This window comes from Tetrao urogallus, assembly GCF_951394365.1.
Source record: "Tetrao urogallus genome assembly, chromosome: 2".
Classification (NCBI taxonomy): Eukaryota; Metazoa; Chordata; class Aves; order Galliformes; family Phasianidae; genus Tetrao; species Tetrao urogallus.
In genome coordinates this window covers 91,469,693-91,488,129 of record NC_136814.1, presented here as the reverse complement: position 1 = coordinate 91,488,129, position 18,437 = coordinate 91,469,693, and the positions used below count along the sequence as shown (strand labels likewise).

Below are 18,437 nucleotides of genomic sequence, written 5' to 3'. Positions count from 1 at the left end.
AAGCAACATTTCCTTTAAATTCTTTTACGATACAGAAATTTAAAGATTGTACTCAAAAAATTCTTTAAATCATTTTTGAATGTAAGAAACTTTCTCTTAACAGCATGTACATACGCTAAGATCCAATTGCATTTTATTCAATTTTTATGCGTACTTTCTGTATTTACAACAACTTTGTTCTGCAGATGCCAATATCTTCCTTACTGTCTGCAGTATATTCAATACTATGCATCTATCTCTGAAATCCCACACATCTGGATGTTGGTGGAATGCATTTTCACATACTAAGACTATTAAAACTTTCAGAAGGAACAACACAAGTTTATTGGATGGTAGCATGGAAGTACACCATTCTTTAAAATGTATGACATGCAATGGTTTCATCAATTAAACTTCAGAAAGCTGCACAGGTGACTTCAGTGCCCGTGGGTGTCATGATAATTAGATTTCATTTATATCCTTTTATAGAATCACAGAATATCCTGAGTTGGAAAGATCTGTAAGGATCATCAAGACCAATTCTGGGCTCGACACAAGACCATCTCAAAATCAGGCCATACGTCTGAGAGCGGTCTCTAGACAGTCCTTGATCTCCTGTAGCTCAAGGCTGTGACCGTTAATATAGGGAACCTGCCCACTACCATCTGGTGAAAAACCTCTCCCTAGTCCCCATCTGACCCTCCCCTGACACAGCTCCATGCTGTTCCATCAGGTCCCATCACTGTCACACAGTCCACATCACTGTGCAGAGCTCAGCGCTATCTCTCTGCTCCCTGTGAGAAGTTCAGGCCATCACGAGGCCTCCCCTCAGCCTGCTTTGCTCTGGGCTAAACAAACCAAGGGACTTCAGACCCTTGTCATATGTCTTCCCCTCTAGACCCTTCCCCACCTTTGTAGCCCTCCTTTGAACACTGCCTAAGAGTTTCATTTTCTTGTAGCGTAGCACCCAAGCCTGCAAATGGTACACAAGGTGAGGAAACACCAGTGCAGTGTAGGGCAGGACAATCCCTTTCCTCACCTGGCTGACAATGTCATGCTCAATGCATCCCAGGAAATGGTTGGCCTTTCTGCCTGCCTAAGCACACTGTTGACTCATGTTCAGATTACTGTTCACCAAGATCCCTTTCAGCAGGGCTGCTCTCTAGCATCTTATCTGCCAACCTGTACTTATAGCCACTGTTGTGCTTAAGTATCTGCTGCATTTACACAGTTGATGTATTTATATTTATGTGCTATACTGCTTTATTTTTGGAGCTAAACTAGAAGTAAACAAACTTGAATCAAGAGCACTATTAAATTGCAGGGTTATTTAACCTGTGATTCTCTTATCTAAGGTGAAGTCCTCTACTATTTAATTTATAATAAACATCAGCAAAAGCATTCAAAGTGACACAGACTGGTTAACAAGCAGTTACTCACTCATAACTTACTGAAGGAGTTATTAAACTAACAGTCATAATAGAGTTCTGACAATGAACGTGAAGAATTAAAACTACACGCTTGCTGAAAACAGTAATATAAAATACCCATCATATTCAATATTAACAAGACCCCAAATTCTAATAGACACATATATACATCAGCTGATATACTTTATTGGTAAAGTATAAAGTGGTATGCTTGCAGCTAGCAAAAAGTCCTTTGTCTGCAGGATTAAATCCATAACAGCTGATTCCCTTGTCTTCCTTTCATGATAGAATTATCATGGTATCTACTAAGACTTGACAGCAATGGCACAATTCTATGTCACTTTCATTTCAGCAGATCTGTTTCGCCACTTTGGAAAGAAAGAAAAGGTCAAAACAAATCCTTATATTGTCTTCTGGTGAATAATTGCCTCTTAAGAATACAGTTCCCTTTATCTAAAGCTCTCAAGAAGATCCCAACAGTGCAGTAATGGAAGTACTTACGGTATGATCTCTTCAACATCTGTCTGAGATGGGAGATCTATCTTTGCCTGTGCACTGATACACAGAGGAGCACGGAAACAAACTATCTACTGCCATAAAAGGAAGCCATTCACAATGCCTTCTTTAGATAATATTCTTACAAAAAGGCAGAACAATCCAGAGCACTTAACAGAGGCAAAAAAGCAGCCATTTCTCCACTGAATCCACAGGGTCCCCAGATAATAACTTAGTTTCAAAAGATGCATAGAAGTATGAAAAGTGAATTCCTTATCCCAGTGGCACAAAGTTATACAAGTTACTGATGAAATGAATTCTTAGGAGAACGACGAATGCAGCTAACACAAGCAATCATGTAAAAATCATGTTTGAAATAAAAATCGCTAGTCCCCGAGCAGACCACAAACTGCACACAATGTTTTAGGTGCATGTATTTCAGATGCGACCTCACAAACAAAACACAGAGGGGAACAGCAAGTCCCTTGACCTGCTGATTTCGTTATTAACTGCAGCCCCATTTGTGGCTACCATTCATCACTGAAAACACATACAGCTGACTCATGCTGTAACCTGATTCTGCTGTGCTGGTGGTCACATAGTGTGGTGCAGGAGACTGGGGCCTGTGGGGCCCCTGCTGATCCCACTGTGCTGACCAAGGCAGAAAACTGCTTTTAGCAAAAACCAGTTCTTCTGAAGCAAGCAAATGAAATGGAGACACCTGCTAGACACCAGTGCTAGCAATACAGTGGTTTTGCTCTCCAATTTGCTCAAATTTACTGTGACTATTTCTTGTTTTCTATTACAATTGTTTCTCTCTACAAAACCATTATGTATTGCTGTATGTAACGGCAACTTTTCAGACACTGTGGTCTATACAGCAGTATAAAAAGCAACAAGTAAAATCAAACATCGAAAGTAAAACAAAAGCTGAACAAAATGATGAATTTTTTGTTTCCACTTTAAATGAAACAAATGATAAATAATGCAATCACCAAGACAGCACTGGAATTCAGGAGGTAATAAATTCTAGAGGGTTAAATACCACACTTTTCTCCATTTCATCAAAACAAACATGGAAAAAACAAGTGACCAGTAAACACCTACTCTGGTTAAATGACAACAATAAGAATTCCACTGAGTATCAACTAATAGGTTTGGGATGTCTCAGGATACAATAAAGGTGCATCATGAAATGACGTTTTTTTGTTGTTGTTGTTTTGGTGTTTTCTTTTTGAGATCTCAAAGCCATCTTAAAACACAGATCAGGGAAATTCCCATGTCTTCTATTCCTCCTGTTATTGTACTATTGGTGAGGGGTCAATATTGGTGAGGGGACACTATTGGTGAGGGGTCTGGAGCACAGGCCTTCTGAGGAATGGCCGAAGTAGCTGGGATTGTTCAGCCTGGAGAAAAGGAGGCTCAGGGGAGACCTTATTGCTCTCTATAACTACCTGAAGGGAGGCTGTAGTGAGCTGGGGGTCGGCCTCTTCTCTTGTGTAACTGGTGGTAGGACCAGAGGGAATGGCTTCAAGCTGCATCAGGGGAGATTTGCGCTGGAAGTTAGGAAATACTACTTCTCTGAAACAGTGGTCAGGCACTGGAATGGGCTGCTCAGGGAGGTGGTGGAGTCACCGATCCTGGAGGTGTTCAAGGAATGTTTGGATTTTGTGTTGAGGGACATGGTTTAGCGAGAACTATTGAAACTAGAACCAGAAATTAATGGACTGGAGTTCTTAAAGCCTGATAGTTTGAAACAGCAGAAAATGAATACTGAGTATAACTTACATACAACTATATATAGGGCTAGCAGGCTACAAATCTGAAACTGCAAATACCAGCAACCACAAAATACAGGGGAAAAGCACATAATGGAAATCAGAAATGTAGGCAGTAATTTCTCTGTCCTCTTACACCGACTGTCATTTCAAATACACAATTAATGATACTAACAAGAATTTTACCCAACTTTGAAGTCACTACCAAAACTCATGGAACTCTTCCCTGCATGAAGCACAATACAAAATCTTTCAGAATACTAAAGCTTCCACTTCCAAAAACGCATCAACTATACGGAATTTTATCTTCTATACCATTTCTTCATCACAAAGCAGCAATCACTGAATATATCAATTATATCTTACTGTTGAACTGTTTGAAGGCTGAGGAAACTGGAGGCCTGTCAAGGGTGCGTTTCAACATCCAATGTCAGATACCATTTCTGCTTATATGTAATTTTTATGGGGAAATGAACAAATGCCGCAGACTTAAAAAAATATCTTGGATAGATAGAAATATTTTCCTTTTAATATTTCATTTAACACTATTTGTTTTTAAAGCTTCCCTCTCTCCCCTCCCCCCATCTTTCTCTCTCATACTGCACCTGGCTATACTGCTTTTAACTCTAAATTGCATGAGTGTAAATAATAACAATATCAAGAATGTTTGCTTTTCTGAAATTCTTGAAATTTAAAGTGAATTACCCTCACATTTCTTCATATTATTTTCAAACTTGGATCCCAATCTGTAACTGCTTCCTGAAAGCATTTCCACTAAACAGCATGAGGTGCTATCTTCTACGTTTATATCTCACGTTCACGGTGAACTGATGAATGAACCTGCATACCTGTCTGTTAGTTTGTCTACTGAATTAATTTATTTTAATAAAATAAAAACTATCTTAGCAAGAATGGCAGAGAAATAAATGGGCATCGGTAGACTTAGTTCTCTTCCTATTATTGACACTTTTTGACAATTAATGCTAACAGACTTTAATAAAACATAAAATGGCCACTGGGAGTTCAATACAGAGCAGTTAGCAAATAAAGGGATGTTACATCAAAATACTTTTCTAAGAGAAAATATATTCTCAGTGTTATCTGAAATGGGAAAAGCTGAATTTTTATGTTATCGGAGGCTAAGGATTTCAGCAAAAGACATTTTAAGATTTTCAGCATCTGTGGCATGTGAAACAATCTTTCCTTTATTTTTATCTCAATGTACTATTGTTTTCCTTAATAAAAGCCTAAATGCCAGCCTGACAGCAGCTGTTTCATCTCAAATTTACTACCATGCTGATGCAGACAGACGCATTTGATCAGCTTTGAATTTCCTCAGGTCATAACTCAGTCTTCCTGTTTCAATGATTTTTTGATGTCTGAATTCAATTTTTATTACTTTTCTTACGGTGTTTTCTAGTGACTTGTTTACATTCCTGTATGTCTTTCTTACTAGCATTTCTATTTAGCCTGAAGTTTTATGGATTATGGAATGGAAATTCCACAAAAGACAATTGTCTGAATTAATCTCTTTGAAATTGTGTTTAAAAATATGGATTTTAGTACTGTAAAAAATATATAGCCTTATGTATTAAAAAAATTTGACATTTTCTTACATAATCAGACAATTAACAGAAACTATGAGGCTAAAAAGCTACCAAGGTATTAAACAAACTTGGATCGTGTATCATGTTTGCTTTTTTTATGAAGAATTTGCTTACAGTATTGTAATGTTGTTTTATTTTATATTAAACACAGAATAATGAAGGAAGACAACTTGGAAGTGTCACAGACATTTTCTCTCTACAGATATTTTCTTTATCATTGTTCCACAGCAGCTGTATTGCATTAGATTTGTAATAACTCTTGCAGAAGAAAAAAGCAGAATGAGATGGGATGGTTTCAGCATTGATTAGGCCTCTTACCCTGTCCCCCATGAAATCCCACAAAAGGTTACAAAAGCACTGCTGATGGGAACTGACAAAGGTACTGTTGCCCACTAAAGGAGAGAAGAGTAGGATTTAGGTGTGAGATATTTGGCTTTGCTGAAGGGAGAAATAGTAGTGGAATTACAGTCTGCCAGACAGCATGCTTTACTTGTACTAAGTAGAAGCACAAAGAAAAATGCGCAGGAGCCATGCTGAAAAACAGGATCTGCTGGAATGACTGAGAGCCACATGTGGTGTCACTGCATGACTGCCCTCTCCTGAAAGCGACTCCGCAGAGAAGGACTTAGGGGTCCTGGTGAACAACAGGTTGGCCATGAGCGAGCAGGGTACCCATGTGGACAGGAAGGCCAATGATATCCTGGTTCCATAAAAAAGAGCACAGCCCAGCAGGGTGAGGGAAGTGATCCTCCCCCCCCCATACTCTGCTCTGGTGAGTCTGTATCTGGAAGATTGTATCCAGTTCTAGGCTCCTCAGTCCAAAAGACAGGGATCTTCTAGAGACTGTCCTGTGGAGAGCCACAAAGGTGATGAGGGGGCTGGAGCATCTTTCCTATGAGGAAAGGCTAAGAGACCTGAAATGGTTCAGCCCATGGAGAAGACTGAGAGGGCATCTTATCAGTGCCTATAAATAAGTGAACGGGAGGTGTCAAGAAGATGGGGCTGGGTTTCTTTCAGTGGTGCCCAGCAACAGGACAAGGGCCAATGGGCACAAACTGAAACACAGGAAGTTCCACATGAACACGAGGAAAAACTTCTTTGCTTTGAGGATTACAGAGTTTTGGAACAGATATTTACCAAGACAGATTCTGGAGTCTCCTTTTCTGCAAAATCTACCTGAATGCTACTGTGCAACCTACTGAAGGGAACCTGCTTTTGAAGAGGGTTGGACACAAAATCAAGGGATCTCAAGAGGTTCTTTCCAACTCCCAAGATTCTATGATTCTGTTATACTCTAAATATCTGTTCTCCTTTGTAAGTCTGCAGGACAGCAGTATCTCAGAGATATTCTGTGCCTAATTACAGTATGGACCTTATCCTCCTGCTGCCATCCATCTCAAGGCTTCTTTAGGCTCCCTTGGAAAAGTAGTTCATAATTTCTTTATCATAGTAGCAACACCAAAGTTCTTTCATTCTTTTGCACTTTGAACTATTATGTTACATTCCATTTCCAATTATCTTAGCCTTTCATAACATAGTCATAACTCCTCTTCTGTACTGACGTCACCATTGATTTTAAATAATATACTTCTGTTTTCTTTATAATCAAGTATTCCTTAAGAGGCAATAATGTCCCTTCAAACCTTTACTTTCTTTCTCATCTTACCTGTTACAGGTGTTACTCACTCTCTCACCCTACTGCTGCATTTCAGTTTGGCTGTGATATTTCTTATGTAAATATTCATTCTTGTTTAATTCTTCTCCTCATATTCGCCCTAATCTTTAACAAAAAACTAGAATCAAATACTAATTCAGTTTTTGTAACTCAGAGAGAATATGTTTAATTCCCACACCTCGATCAAGATGGCTTATTTCATTATTTTCTTAATTAAATACATAAATAAAGGCTTTTTGTTATCATACTGAAATGCTAATATGGGAAATAGAATCTCTCTGAAAGATTCTCTGTTAAGAATATAGTGAGCCAATAAAAAACACACACAAAACCCTGGAACAATACACTGCAGTAACTGCAATCTCCAGAATACCAGGAAACAGAAATTAATACCAAAATTGTTGTTTTTGTAGTTGGGATCGTAGTCACAAGAACATCTAGGGCCTGGATAAAGTAACTTCTAGTTCACCAATTTCTTCTATTTACATTCCATCCTCAAAACAAGAAATTATTTTTCTTTCTCTACACTCATAATGTACAAGAAGTTATAGCTACCTTCACTTAAAGTTCCTGTCAATACAGCAAATAAAAATGATTATCTAAGACTATCTAGTAACTGCTGTAAGCGCTATAGATATTTTCAAATAAGTATTTAAACATTCTGTAAGAAAAATAAAAATTATAAATGAATGGTACTACATTCTCCAACATCTATATTACTATTTTTTTTTAGTATTAAAAATTTTAAAAAGCCCCAAACTACCCCATGAACAACAAGCTCTTGGGTGAGCAAGACATACTTATTTCACTTACACTGAATTTAGTGATGAACTCCAGCAGTGAAAAAATGCTATGTACCCACACATGGAAAAATGGCAAGAACTGCAGAATGATAAAAGTAGTAGTGCTATATTGTAAAGGCAAGGTAACAGTAATTAACATAGTAAGTAATCAAAAAGAAGAAACTAAACTCACATGTTACAAACAAATATACTCTAATGACATCAACAATATCAATTGCACTAACTGAAGGGGATTTGGGTAGTCAATACACTTATCTTCACACCTACTGAAGATATAACTATAAATGTGGGAAAGATTAATGGCAGCCAGCAGGTCAAGGGAAGTGATCCTGACTCTCTAGTCTGCACTGGTGAGACCTCACCTGAAGTACTGTGTCCAGGTGTGGAGTCCTCAGTACAGACCTGAGGTAGAGCGCATCCAGATGAGAGCCACAGAAATGATCCAAGGGATGGAACACAAGGACAGGCTGAGAGAGCTGGGGCTGTTCAGTCTGGAGAAGAGAAGGCTCTGGGAAGACCTGAGAGTGGCCTTTCAGTATCTAAAGAGGGGCTCTAAGAAAGAAGGAGACAGATTCTTTAGCAGGCTCTGCTGTGATAGAACAAAAGGAAATGGTCTCAAACTGAAGGAAAGGAGATTTAGATTGGCTACAAGGAAGAAGATTTTTACAATAAAAATAGTGAAGCACTGGAAGAGGCTGCCCAAAGAGGGGGTGGATGCCTCGTTCTCGGAAATGTTGAAGGTTAGGCTGGATGGGGCTAAGAGCAACCTGTAGGTGTCCCTGTTCACTGCAGGGGAGTTGGAGTAGATGACCTTTAAAGGCTCCTACCAACTTACACGATTTTATGATTCTATGAAAGAAGTTGAGGAACATCAGATACAATTTTTGTCTTTCCTTTGAATTATGCTGTGATTGGGATGTTTTTCTTTTGTTTCATTACATGGAAGAGACGCTTCATACTCTTTGCAATGTATTTATTCTTCTTTAAATATAAGGTAGGAAAAACATCTTTTTTTTTTTTTTTTTTTTTTAAGTATGTCTGCTACTGACATAATCTATCAGAAATATACTTGTGTTGTTACCACCAGTCTTCAGTCTTTGTGGGAAAAGTCAAACGAAAAATGAAATGTAATGAAATGTCAAAAGATAACTCCTTTTTCTTTCACTGAAAAAAAAAAAAAAAAAAAAAAAAAAAAAAAACCAACAGTTGAACAGATACAGATGTTCCTGATTATCTCAGGACACAAAAGGACAAAAGGGTAAAAGTATGTCCTTTCTTGCCAAAGTTTCTGGAAAATTCCAGTGTATTTAAACTGAGGTAATTAAAAAACATTTTTTAACCACAAAGGAAATAATGTTTTAATCTACTGAAATTAGACTAGATTCGATCTAAGTCACAAAAATTTATACTATAGTCTAATAAACAATAAACTAGATATAAAACCCATTTCTAGTTGAAATATGGTCAAAAATATTGAGGTAGATGCTGGCTTTCTATACATTGTTATACTCTGTATTTTTTAAAGTAAAGGCAACAAAAATATGTTACAGTAACATATCAGATTCTGTTTGACCTAACAATAGGCAAATACCAAAAGAAGCATTACAACAAAACAAAGTCATGAAGAGAACATGAGGGAGAGAAAATGTGAAAAAAACAATACATAGACTTACAAACTCAATATTGGAAAAGAAGGTATTTTGTTTATGTATTTATGCAGATAGATTCCAAGTAAATATTCAGAGAACTGCAAAATTTGTCAGCTGGATCCATGTTACATTCAGGGAAATTGGCATGAATTCATTCATACGTGAAAGAAAGCAAAGGAATGTAAGTATGATTGAAAGGAGGACTGTTATCCTGTCTGATGTCACCATTTATACTTACAATCATGTGTAGGTTTTATTTCATGCAAAGCAGACTCTTCATTTTAGAGAGCAATTACTGAGATAAATGTTGTAATTTATACTTATATGAGCATGGATAAACATAAAAGAAAGACTGCAAGTAGGATAATACTAAGAACATGAATATGAATTCCAGAAAAGGAGAAAATGGGGTAATAGCAATCTGGTTCTATTAGATAAGAATAAACACCTTGCCCCCAACATTGCCTGGTCGTTATGCCCAAGGCCTAGTGCATACAGTGAGGTGCAAAAGACCTTGTCCTCTGGACTGACAGCAATCAAGGTTTTACCAGAGACAGTTAATGACCACCACACTGTCTCAAACTGTGTGCTCAGAGAACTAATAGGAGACCTCTACTTCAACAGAGCCAATTCTAAGGTGTATACTGTAACCCAGTCATCTTACCCCATAAGTACCAAGCAGCCTAAGAATCTCTTTGAGATTCCATCTTGCAATCAGCTGGCTGCACACCACAATCTCTCCTTGAATAGAGTCACCTCTCGAGGTTGAGGTTACTTAATGCTTGCACAGAGATTAAACTGAGACATAGTGACACCTTGCCAACAAATCCTCAGTAAGAGAGTTATTGTTTTTAAAGCTATACTTGCTTGGCTAAGATTTGATCTTAGATTTTTGCATCCTCCACCCGGTAGCAAATAGTGAAAGATATGTAGCCATTTTGAATCTTTTTAAGTCACTGTCATCACTGTTCAAGTTACCATGTTATATCTATTTTATATCAACAAATATCTTTCTGCTTTCCTCTTACAAGCAAAGTGTGCAGTGAACATGGGAATAACATTTGTAATTAATCTCACAGTGGTATTTCTTTAATGCTCTTTTAGATATTCTTGTTGGATTACAAAAATACACAAGGAATGTTTAGTACAACTAAAACACCATAGGATGCTGATAGTCTTTATGAAAGGATTCCATCTTATTTTGGGCTGTTTAATAACAGCAAAGATAACAGAACAACAGTAATAAAGGAGTGCAGTGTACATGAAATATACATGAAAGCCAGACGCTTCACAAGAGAATGCATCTGTCCAGGACTGGGACTGAAAGCATTAAGCTCCTCCTTCCTCATGTGAAAAATATTTGTATCTGTGATGAGCTGAGGGACATAGCAGCTAGGCATCCACACAGCTGCTCACTTCCCACCTCCAGCAGGACAGATGAGAGACCTGGGAAAGTGTGAAAACTTGCAGGTCAGGATAAATATATAAATTATCTTAAAAACAAAAGAAAGAATGCTTGATGCAAGCATTGGTCAGCAACAACCAAAACACTGATGCATTATTTATACTGGTCTAGTCACAAACTCAAAACACAGCACTGTATGGCTACATGAAGGAAACCAACTCCATCTCAACCAGACCTGGTACAGTATCAGACTGTATGTTACCTATAGGCATTTTCAAAATGCACAAATTCGAAAGGGTTGGACCAAATGAAAAAGTCAGTTGAAGGAGGAATGAAGAAACTGATGGGGGCATTCAGACTAAGGATACACAAGAATTTAAAACATTTCTGGGCAATTTATTATTATTGACTTGTGATGCTTGAACACTTATTTGACTGAATATTTGACTAATTGCTAACCTTTCTCAAGTATATTGTTTACTGAAGTTTCATTAAATTGCACTTTATTTTCACATATTTCCCAAAGTCCAGGACAATCTCCTCTGCTATCTTATTTCATATATGCTTTATGAACTACTGTCTAAGTGTGTGAGATGTGGCAAGATTCTACAATCAAAATGCAACGGAGGAGAGTATACTCTGCCAAAAATCTGGTGTCAATATGAGTTTCTACATGGCATAGTCATGATGATTGTGCAGTATGTTATCATTTGTAAAGAAAAAGGAATGTTAACTGACATTATCAAAACCTGAGAATAAAGTATTATTCTATTACAGAGATACAGAGGGAAATGTTTATATCTTAAAAATTAATTCAAGTGATGGCAAACTTATTGTCTGTGCAAACTGCTGATGCTAACTGAATTCCCAAGATAAAATAGGTTATGGAAACATATTTGTGGGAGCTACACTTATGTTCCTTTTTTTACTTTCTCTTTGGTAATCACCATACATGGTGTTAATCTCAAGAGAAAATGGACCGTACAGTTTTAATAACATGACTTTCATATCTCCACTCAAAGAGTTCACACATAACCTACACTTCACAGCAAAATATTATGTACAGCTAACTCATGCAGTGCTTTCCTTTTTAGATTACAAACCTCAATTTATCTGTTCCAGTTTTGTACCTCGAGATTCGAGCCATTGACAAAGGAACTGATAAGGTGTCTAGCCAGCGCTTTTCGTATTTTGGTTCATTAGCTATGGGCGAAGAAGGTGATGATGGAGCCTGTACAGAACAAATGAGAATCAGTAAGTACAGTCTACAAGACAACACAGCACAAAATCCATGAATATGCCTCTCTAGCTCTGCTTGTCTCAGAAATGAACAATACATGCAATAAAATCATTCAAGAAAATCAAGTTTTAATAGAGAAATAAAAATAATCATTTATGTAGAAAGAAACTATGGCTACCTTGATACTATGCTTGTCAATTTTAGTATTGCCTTTACACTAAATATATTTATGTTTTTGTTAATATTTATAACTGACAATAGAAGTACACTGTCTTTGTTTTAATCACACACATATTGATTTTTTGCTAAACACAACATAAAACACTTTTTTAGTTTAAACTAATTTTATCTGTGCAACCCCTTAACATGTCTCAAATAATTATCAAAGAAAAAGACACAATAATATCCCAATGAAAGGACTGTAGTAGTCATTAAGAAGACTGGTTTATTATTTATTTAACTGACTTTTATTCATAGTGTTATTTAATAGTTGAATTAAAATTCTGATTTCTGTGATACCTCTATCCATGTATGAACTGCAGAATTTTGAAATTTCTCCTCTGAAGTTTCCTTTCAAATGCTTCTACTTGAAAGACAAGATTGCTGATGCTATCTAAGCAGTACGGAATACCCTGATCTCAGAACAGTGAGAACTCACTTTTATGATCTACTTAATTCATGTTATTAAAACATATAAAAGAAAATAAAACAAACATTTACAAATGCCATTGCAAATTACACTAGAGGAATTGGCCCATATATTAGTTAACTCTGGAGTAGAGATTATATAGAGATGGTTCAGCCTGTTTATTCATTCATGCATCTTATGCCTTGCAACTAACTATTTAACTAATGCATGAAGGCAACACAGTATAAAATGTGTTTAAAATAAAATATTTATAAAAGTTCAAAAGTTGTTATAGAACTACTAACACTAAAACTTGCAGGGATCTTCAAAGAGATATACATCTTAGTCAATATATAGTTGCCTAATATGCAGTTTGTGCCTTCTGAATAATAACCATTTACACCAGTCTATCAGGGACTGAAAGTACAGAATCATGTCCAAAGTGTGAAGAAGCAAAATTAAAGGAAAAAGGGGTAAAAAATAAAAGGCAAAAGGAAAAAGGAAAAATGAAAAAGGAAAAAGGAAAGAAAAAGTGACAGAGAGACAGAGACCAACTAAGGGACAAAGAGAAATAAATGATGGTAACTGGCTTTGTTTGTAAATGATTTCAAAACAGTTTCTACAGATAAAGATCAATTAAATTAGGAACAGATTAGAAAATGATGGAAACTAATGCTCAGTGTACCATTCAAAATTTATGATCATGATTATGAGCATAAAAAGGCTTATTAAATGAACAGTAGAATGAGGTAGGAGTTTCTTACTAAATGCATAAAAATAATAAAGCTGAAATTTACATTAATATTTACATCTCTGCAGTACCATAATACCTGCACATTTAACTTCATAAAGTTAGTTGTTGTAGGCACAGAGAGGCAAATGGGGAGAATTCAGAAATACAAATTCAGGTCAAAGTCAGGCATCTGTGCTATCTATATCTGAATTGAAATTTGTCCCAGCTTGTACAGAGAATTTAGAGGTAGAAAAGTAGATTATCTTTTTAAGAGCCATAAACACGCAATGAGTAGCACTTAAGAAAGCAAATAAACCATACAATGATCCAACTTCAGTTCTTTCATACTCAGGTGTTAAAAACCATAAAATTTACTCAAAATACAAATCATTCTGGGAATTGCTTTATTTATTCTTCCTGCTTATAAGGTTTTAGGGTTGTGTTTTTCCTAAAGCTCTTTCTTACAGTAATCAAGGGTTGATCTTTCTATTTATTTATTTAAATTTAAAAAAACCACTGACTTTCAGTCTCTAACAAGATGACTGAGAGTTAGTAATTGAGGAACACTTCTCTAATTAATGAAAAATGAGTAACAAAATTGCCAGAATTGGTAACACAAAACTATCTCTTAGACAGCAAATCCTTCAGGGAAAATAGTTTCATTTAGGGTATTTACAATGCCTAGAACAATCCAGCTTTCATTTGATTGATGTGTCCTGATGTTGTAGCAGCATGAATATTTGATAATCAAGTCTGAAAACTAATTCTGTGTCCTAGATCTAGCCACAAAAAGCTAAGGTGTCTTTAAAACTTAGTTTTAACTTGGTAATATCATGGTGAAGAATCTCATGCATATTTTGGTCTCTGCACAGATAAAACTCATTGGCAGAACTGCAAGAAATCCAAAGCTACAAGTGATCAGTACAATCTAATATTCAGAAAGTTCAGAAACTGAAATGTCTAAGAATAAAGCAGAAGGTAGCCTGTTCCAATCAAACATAAATGCTTAAATATGCTCATTGAATTTAAATCCAGGAATCAGAAGATAAAGTAACATAAAATTTGCCAAAACATCTTCACCTATTTCTCCCATCCATTCCACTCTCTCTCTATATATAATATCTAGATAATTTATATATAGAAGACTGTTTCATAAAAAATTTCAGTTGTTCTATTAAGAGGCTATCAATGTAGTATTTTAGTGTGGTCTCTTATAATTCAGTCAAATGCTTTAGTAGGACACCAGTGTAAAGAAGAAATATCTCCATGTAGGTAATTATCAGAATCTTCAAAAATCCTTCACTGGATTCATTAATTAAAAAGAAGAAATGGACAAAAAACCTTTTAGGGTCAACATCTTTTAAACTCAAAATTATGATGCTGCAATAGTACAGTACAGTATTCTTACCAAAATGCTAAACTTTTGAAACTGATGTAAACTCCTAAGGAAATCTGGCCTTGTAGAACATTTCAAAGTTTTGACATCAGATAAGCACATCAGAAATTGTTTTTCACAGAGGATTCCCCCACACCCACAGCCCCTCCCAAGGTCTATACTACTTATACATGCAGGATCCCTACTGTGTGATTTGGCCAGAAATGACCAAGAACTGGGAAAGGATAGAAAGCAGTCAAGCTGGTCCGAGTCTCAAATGTCCGTTTCTTACAAAGCCATATTCTACTAATGAGTTCATGGTAGTGCAGAAAGTAGAAACCTCTTTATCTCGGGTAAGGACAAAATATACAAAACATATCCATGGCCAATATTAAATACTAATTTAATATAACATATATTAATATAACATAACTAAAATACTAATACAAAATTAAATACTATCATAGATCCAGCAGTTCAATTTGTTCAATTTGCCCTATAATCTACTAGCACTGAAATCTGAGACAGATTCTTCAATGCATTCTTCAAAACACATGGATAAATATAACAACCTTGGGAAGAAGCAAGCCAAATGTAACTTCTGCAAACAGAGCTCACACCTTATTAGTCTTCTAGAGTTGCCCAAAGCAATTAGTAAATATGAGAGGACCAATCGCTAATGCATACTTGGGCTGACAAAAAACATTTGTTCCCCACAAAGGTTTCTTAACTGATTTACTATGAAGTAAAGCAAAGCCCTTTACTATTAAGTAAAACTTAATTTAATAACTAAAATAAATCAAGCAAAACACTGCAGTCAATCACTAGTTTTCACTATGCAGGGCACTATCAGGGGAATCCCAGATATATATGTCTGGAATTATCACTGATTAATCACTGATTTATCATTGATCAGTGATCTGGATAAAATGGTAAGCAATAGACTAAGTTTACTGCACACAAGAAGTAATGAAGAAATGTCAATGGTTTCAGGGCTGGTTTGGCCTGTAAAAAAAAATCAAACTGCAAACTGCAGCAGAGTAAGCTCATGTTGCTGAATGACTGAGAGATAAAGGACTGCTAAAATATTATAGATAAATATACAATACACATGAGGAAAGATAACATTAACTTTACTGTAACAGAAGATGAACAGATGATTAACATTCAAAAATAAAATCTTGCTGCTGCAGGAAAAGCAAATATTGAAAAGTATGGAATGGTTTCCATGCAAATAACGATTAAGCAAACAAAGATTAATTAGACTGAAAAAGAAGCAGCTGACATGACTGTATGAGAAATGTATATAAAAGCAAAAACACAGAGAAAGGGACTGTGAAATAATGGCTCACTTTCTATTAAAATACAGTAGGATCCTAATATACAGTAAGGGTAGAAACAAAGAATACATTTCTTTATGTAAAAATCTCTGGCTCCAGAAGCCCCTATATAAGAATTCTTTGGAGGGGAAGAGAATATACCGCATAAATCATTCTACATATTCCTTCTATTCTTGGGTTGTCTTGAGAACATCTGCTGAGGATGACCTTTTTGTCTAGATGGTCCATTTGTCTGATTCAGGGTACTGAGATGGCTTGAATTTCAAGCCTTTTGTTCTACTAAACAGCTGCTGCTTGTGTTCCCCACACCAGTCCTCCAAAAAAACTAACAAAATGTGGCTATATAGAGATCATCTCTGCAATCACAGCATTTATCCTCTTGTTCATTTCACACCTTTGGATTTCTACTGAGATCACTAACAATGCTGCCAATTAATGCCAATTTATTTGTAACACCTGCCCATTAAGAAATGGATTGAGTACAAAATTCTCATTTCTGACAGAACACTGAACAAGGATCAGTTTATAATAACACATAATCACTACCCACCTGGGACAGCTGTGTACTGCTGCCCTGGAGGAGGAACTGATCTTATATCCCATTAGCAATCACTGACCTATGAAGGACAATATGGACAAGGGCTTTTTTGCTTTTTTAAATATATTCTACAGCTACGTATTACGAGACAATCAAGAAGTAATACCATAAGTAGAATGAAAAGTCTTCCATTAAGTAGAAGTAATCAGATATGTCTCTGTAATTAATCTTCTGCCAAGAATATAGAAAAGAAGTAAACAGATCATAAGTGGCTGGGATTTCAACTTTTTGACTTCAAATATAATTCATAGGGCTTAGACAACTCAGTTATTTTACCTTACAATTTATTTTATTTACTCATTAAATGTAAAACCTCTGCAAGAAAAATGTCATATTCTCAAAGAGAAACACTTTTGAATTCTCCCCAGTAATTTAGTTTGCAGCTTCTGTTAGGGCTGCAGCTTGAAAGCAGCCACAGTGATATATTTGGATGTATTACACACTGCTCTTTCCTTAAACATGGGCTATAGGCAGGCTAAAACTGGCTTAATTCAGTGTTAGACTCAGTAATGCAGCCACTTTGTCCAGCAAGCTTAAAATCGCCTTTAAATATACTTTTCAATTCATACTACAATTCATAATAACATATTAATATTGTCCAGTTCACAGAAAGGCAAAAATCTTCCTAGAGGATGAAAGTAAGGACCATACCTGAAATACTAGTGTATTTATTGCAAACATTCCTATATCGCAGTTAAACAAAGAGACAATGACAGTTAGTGCAGTTATTTTCTTAGAAGACTTAACTAGCATGAATGATTTATTCCCTTGAAAGAAGCTACTTATTTATTACTGTGCTGCTGCCACCAGCCCTAATGAATAAAGAGAAGACAGGACATCTTCTTACCTGAGTCTGAGGTTTTAATCATAAATTCAATCTTTGCAAAAGACTTGTATTCTGTAAGACTTCCATTTTCTATCAAAATCTCTTAATTTTTGCAAATATTTGCTAAATTGTTATGGACAGTTTCAGAACACAGGAAAGATATACAACAGTAAAATTAACTTTCATTTATTCTGTTTTAATTTAAATTAATTAACAATTTCTGTTTTGGCAAAGACTGAAATGTAAAACAGACAAAAAGAAAATAAATAAGAAGGAAATATGATACTCATTACAAAAATTCATAATGTAAATTTGTGATTTTGTCTTGCCTCCTGTAAGACCTTTACTAACCATTTGGAATTAATTGTTTTACTTTAAAGAATTTGTTCTTTCAAAGTGTATCATTACACTGTTGAGCCTGGTTCTTCTAGCAAGCATTTCTGCCTGTGTAAGTAACAGACGTGACTATTTCTAGATTACTGCCTGTGATGACACTTTATTCAAGTGATGATTATGATATTATTTACCTTCCAAGGGTTTTTCTTTCTTTCTATTTTCTTTTTTTTTTTTCCTATTTTTTCTTTAGTGAACATCATTAAGAATTTCTGAAAAGAGTATCAAACATTTCTCTGTATATGTACATGACAATGCTTGCAAGAGTAATACAACATCTGATCTTCACATATTGAAATATTTTCCTAAGGAAAACAACTTTGAAATGGTCTAGCATAGCTTCATCTTTTAAGCCATAACTGAAGAAAATAGTTAGTACATTTTAATGGATTTTAGTTTTTTTTTTTAAAAAAAAAAAAAAAAAAAAAAAAAGGATTAGCTTAGTAAATACTAACTTCATTGCACCTTTTTGGTACAAACTGG

General features: G+C 35.7%; 1 protein-coding gene across 1 annotated transcript in view; it reads right to left on the bottom strand.

Annotated features, from left to right (window-relative positions):
• The window catches only part of SNTG2 (syntrophin gamma 2), a gene marked incomplete at both ends in the record, with an annotated part of 235,978 nt that overhangs the window by 61,247 nt on the left and 156,294 nt on the right, over nucleotides 1–18,437 (bottom strand). The window contains one exon of the mRNA XM_079532539.1: nucleotides 11,925–12,052. Within this exon, the coding sequence (XP_079388665.1) occupies nucleotides 11,925–12,052 (128 nt within the window). The remainder of the gene's footprint in view (nucleotides 1–11,924; nucleotides 12,053–18,437) is intronic.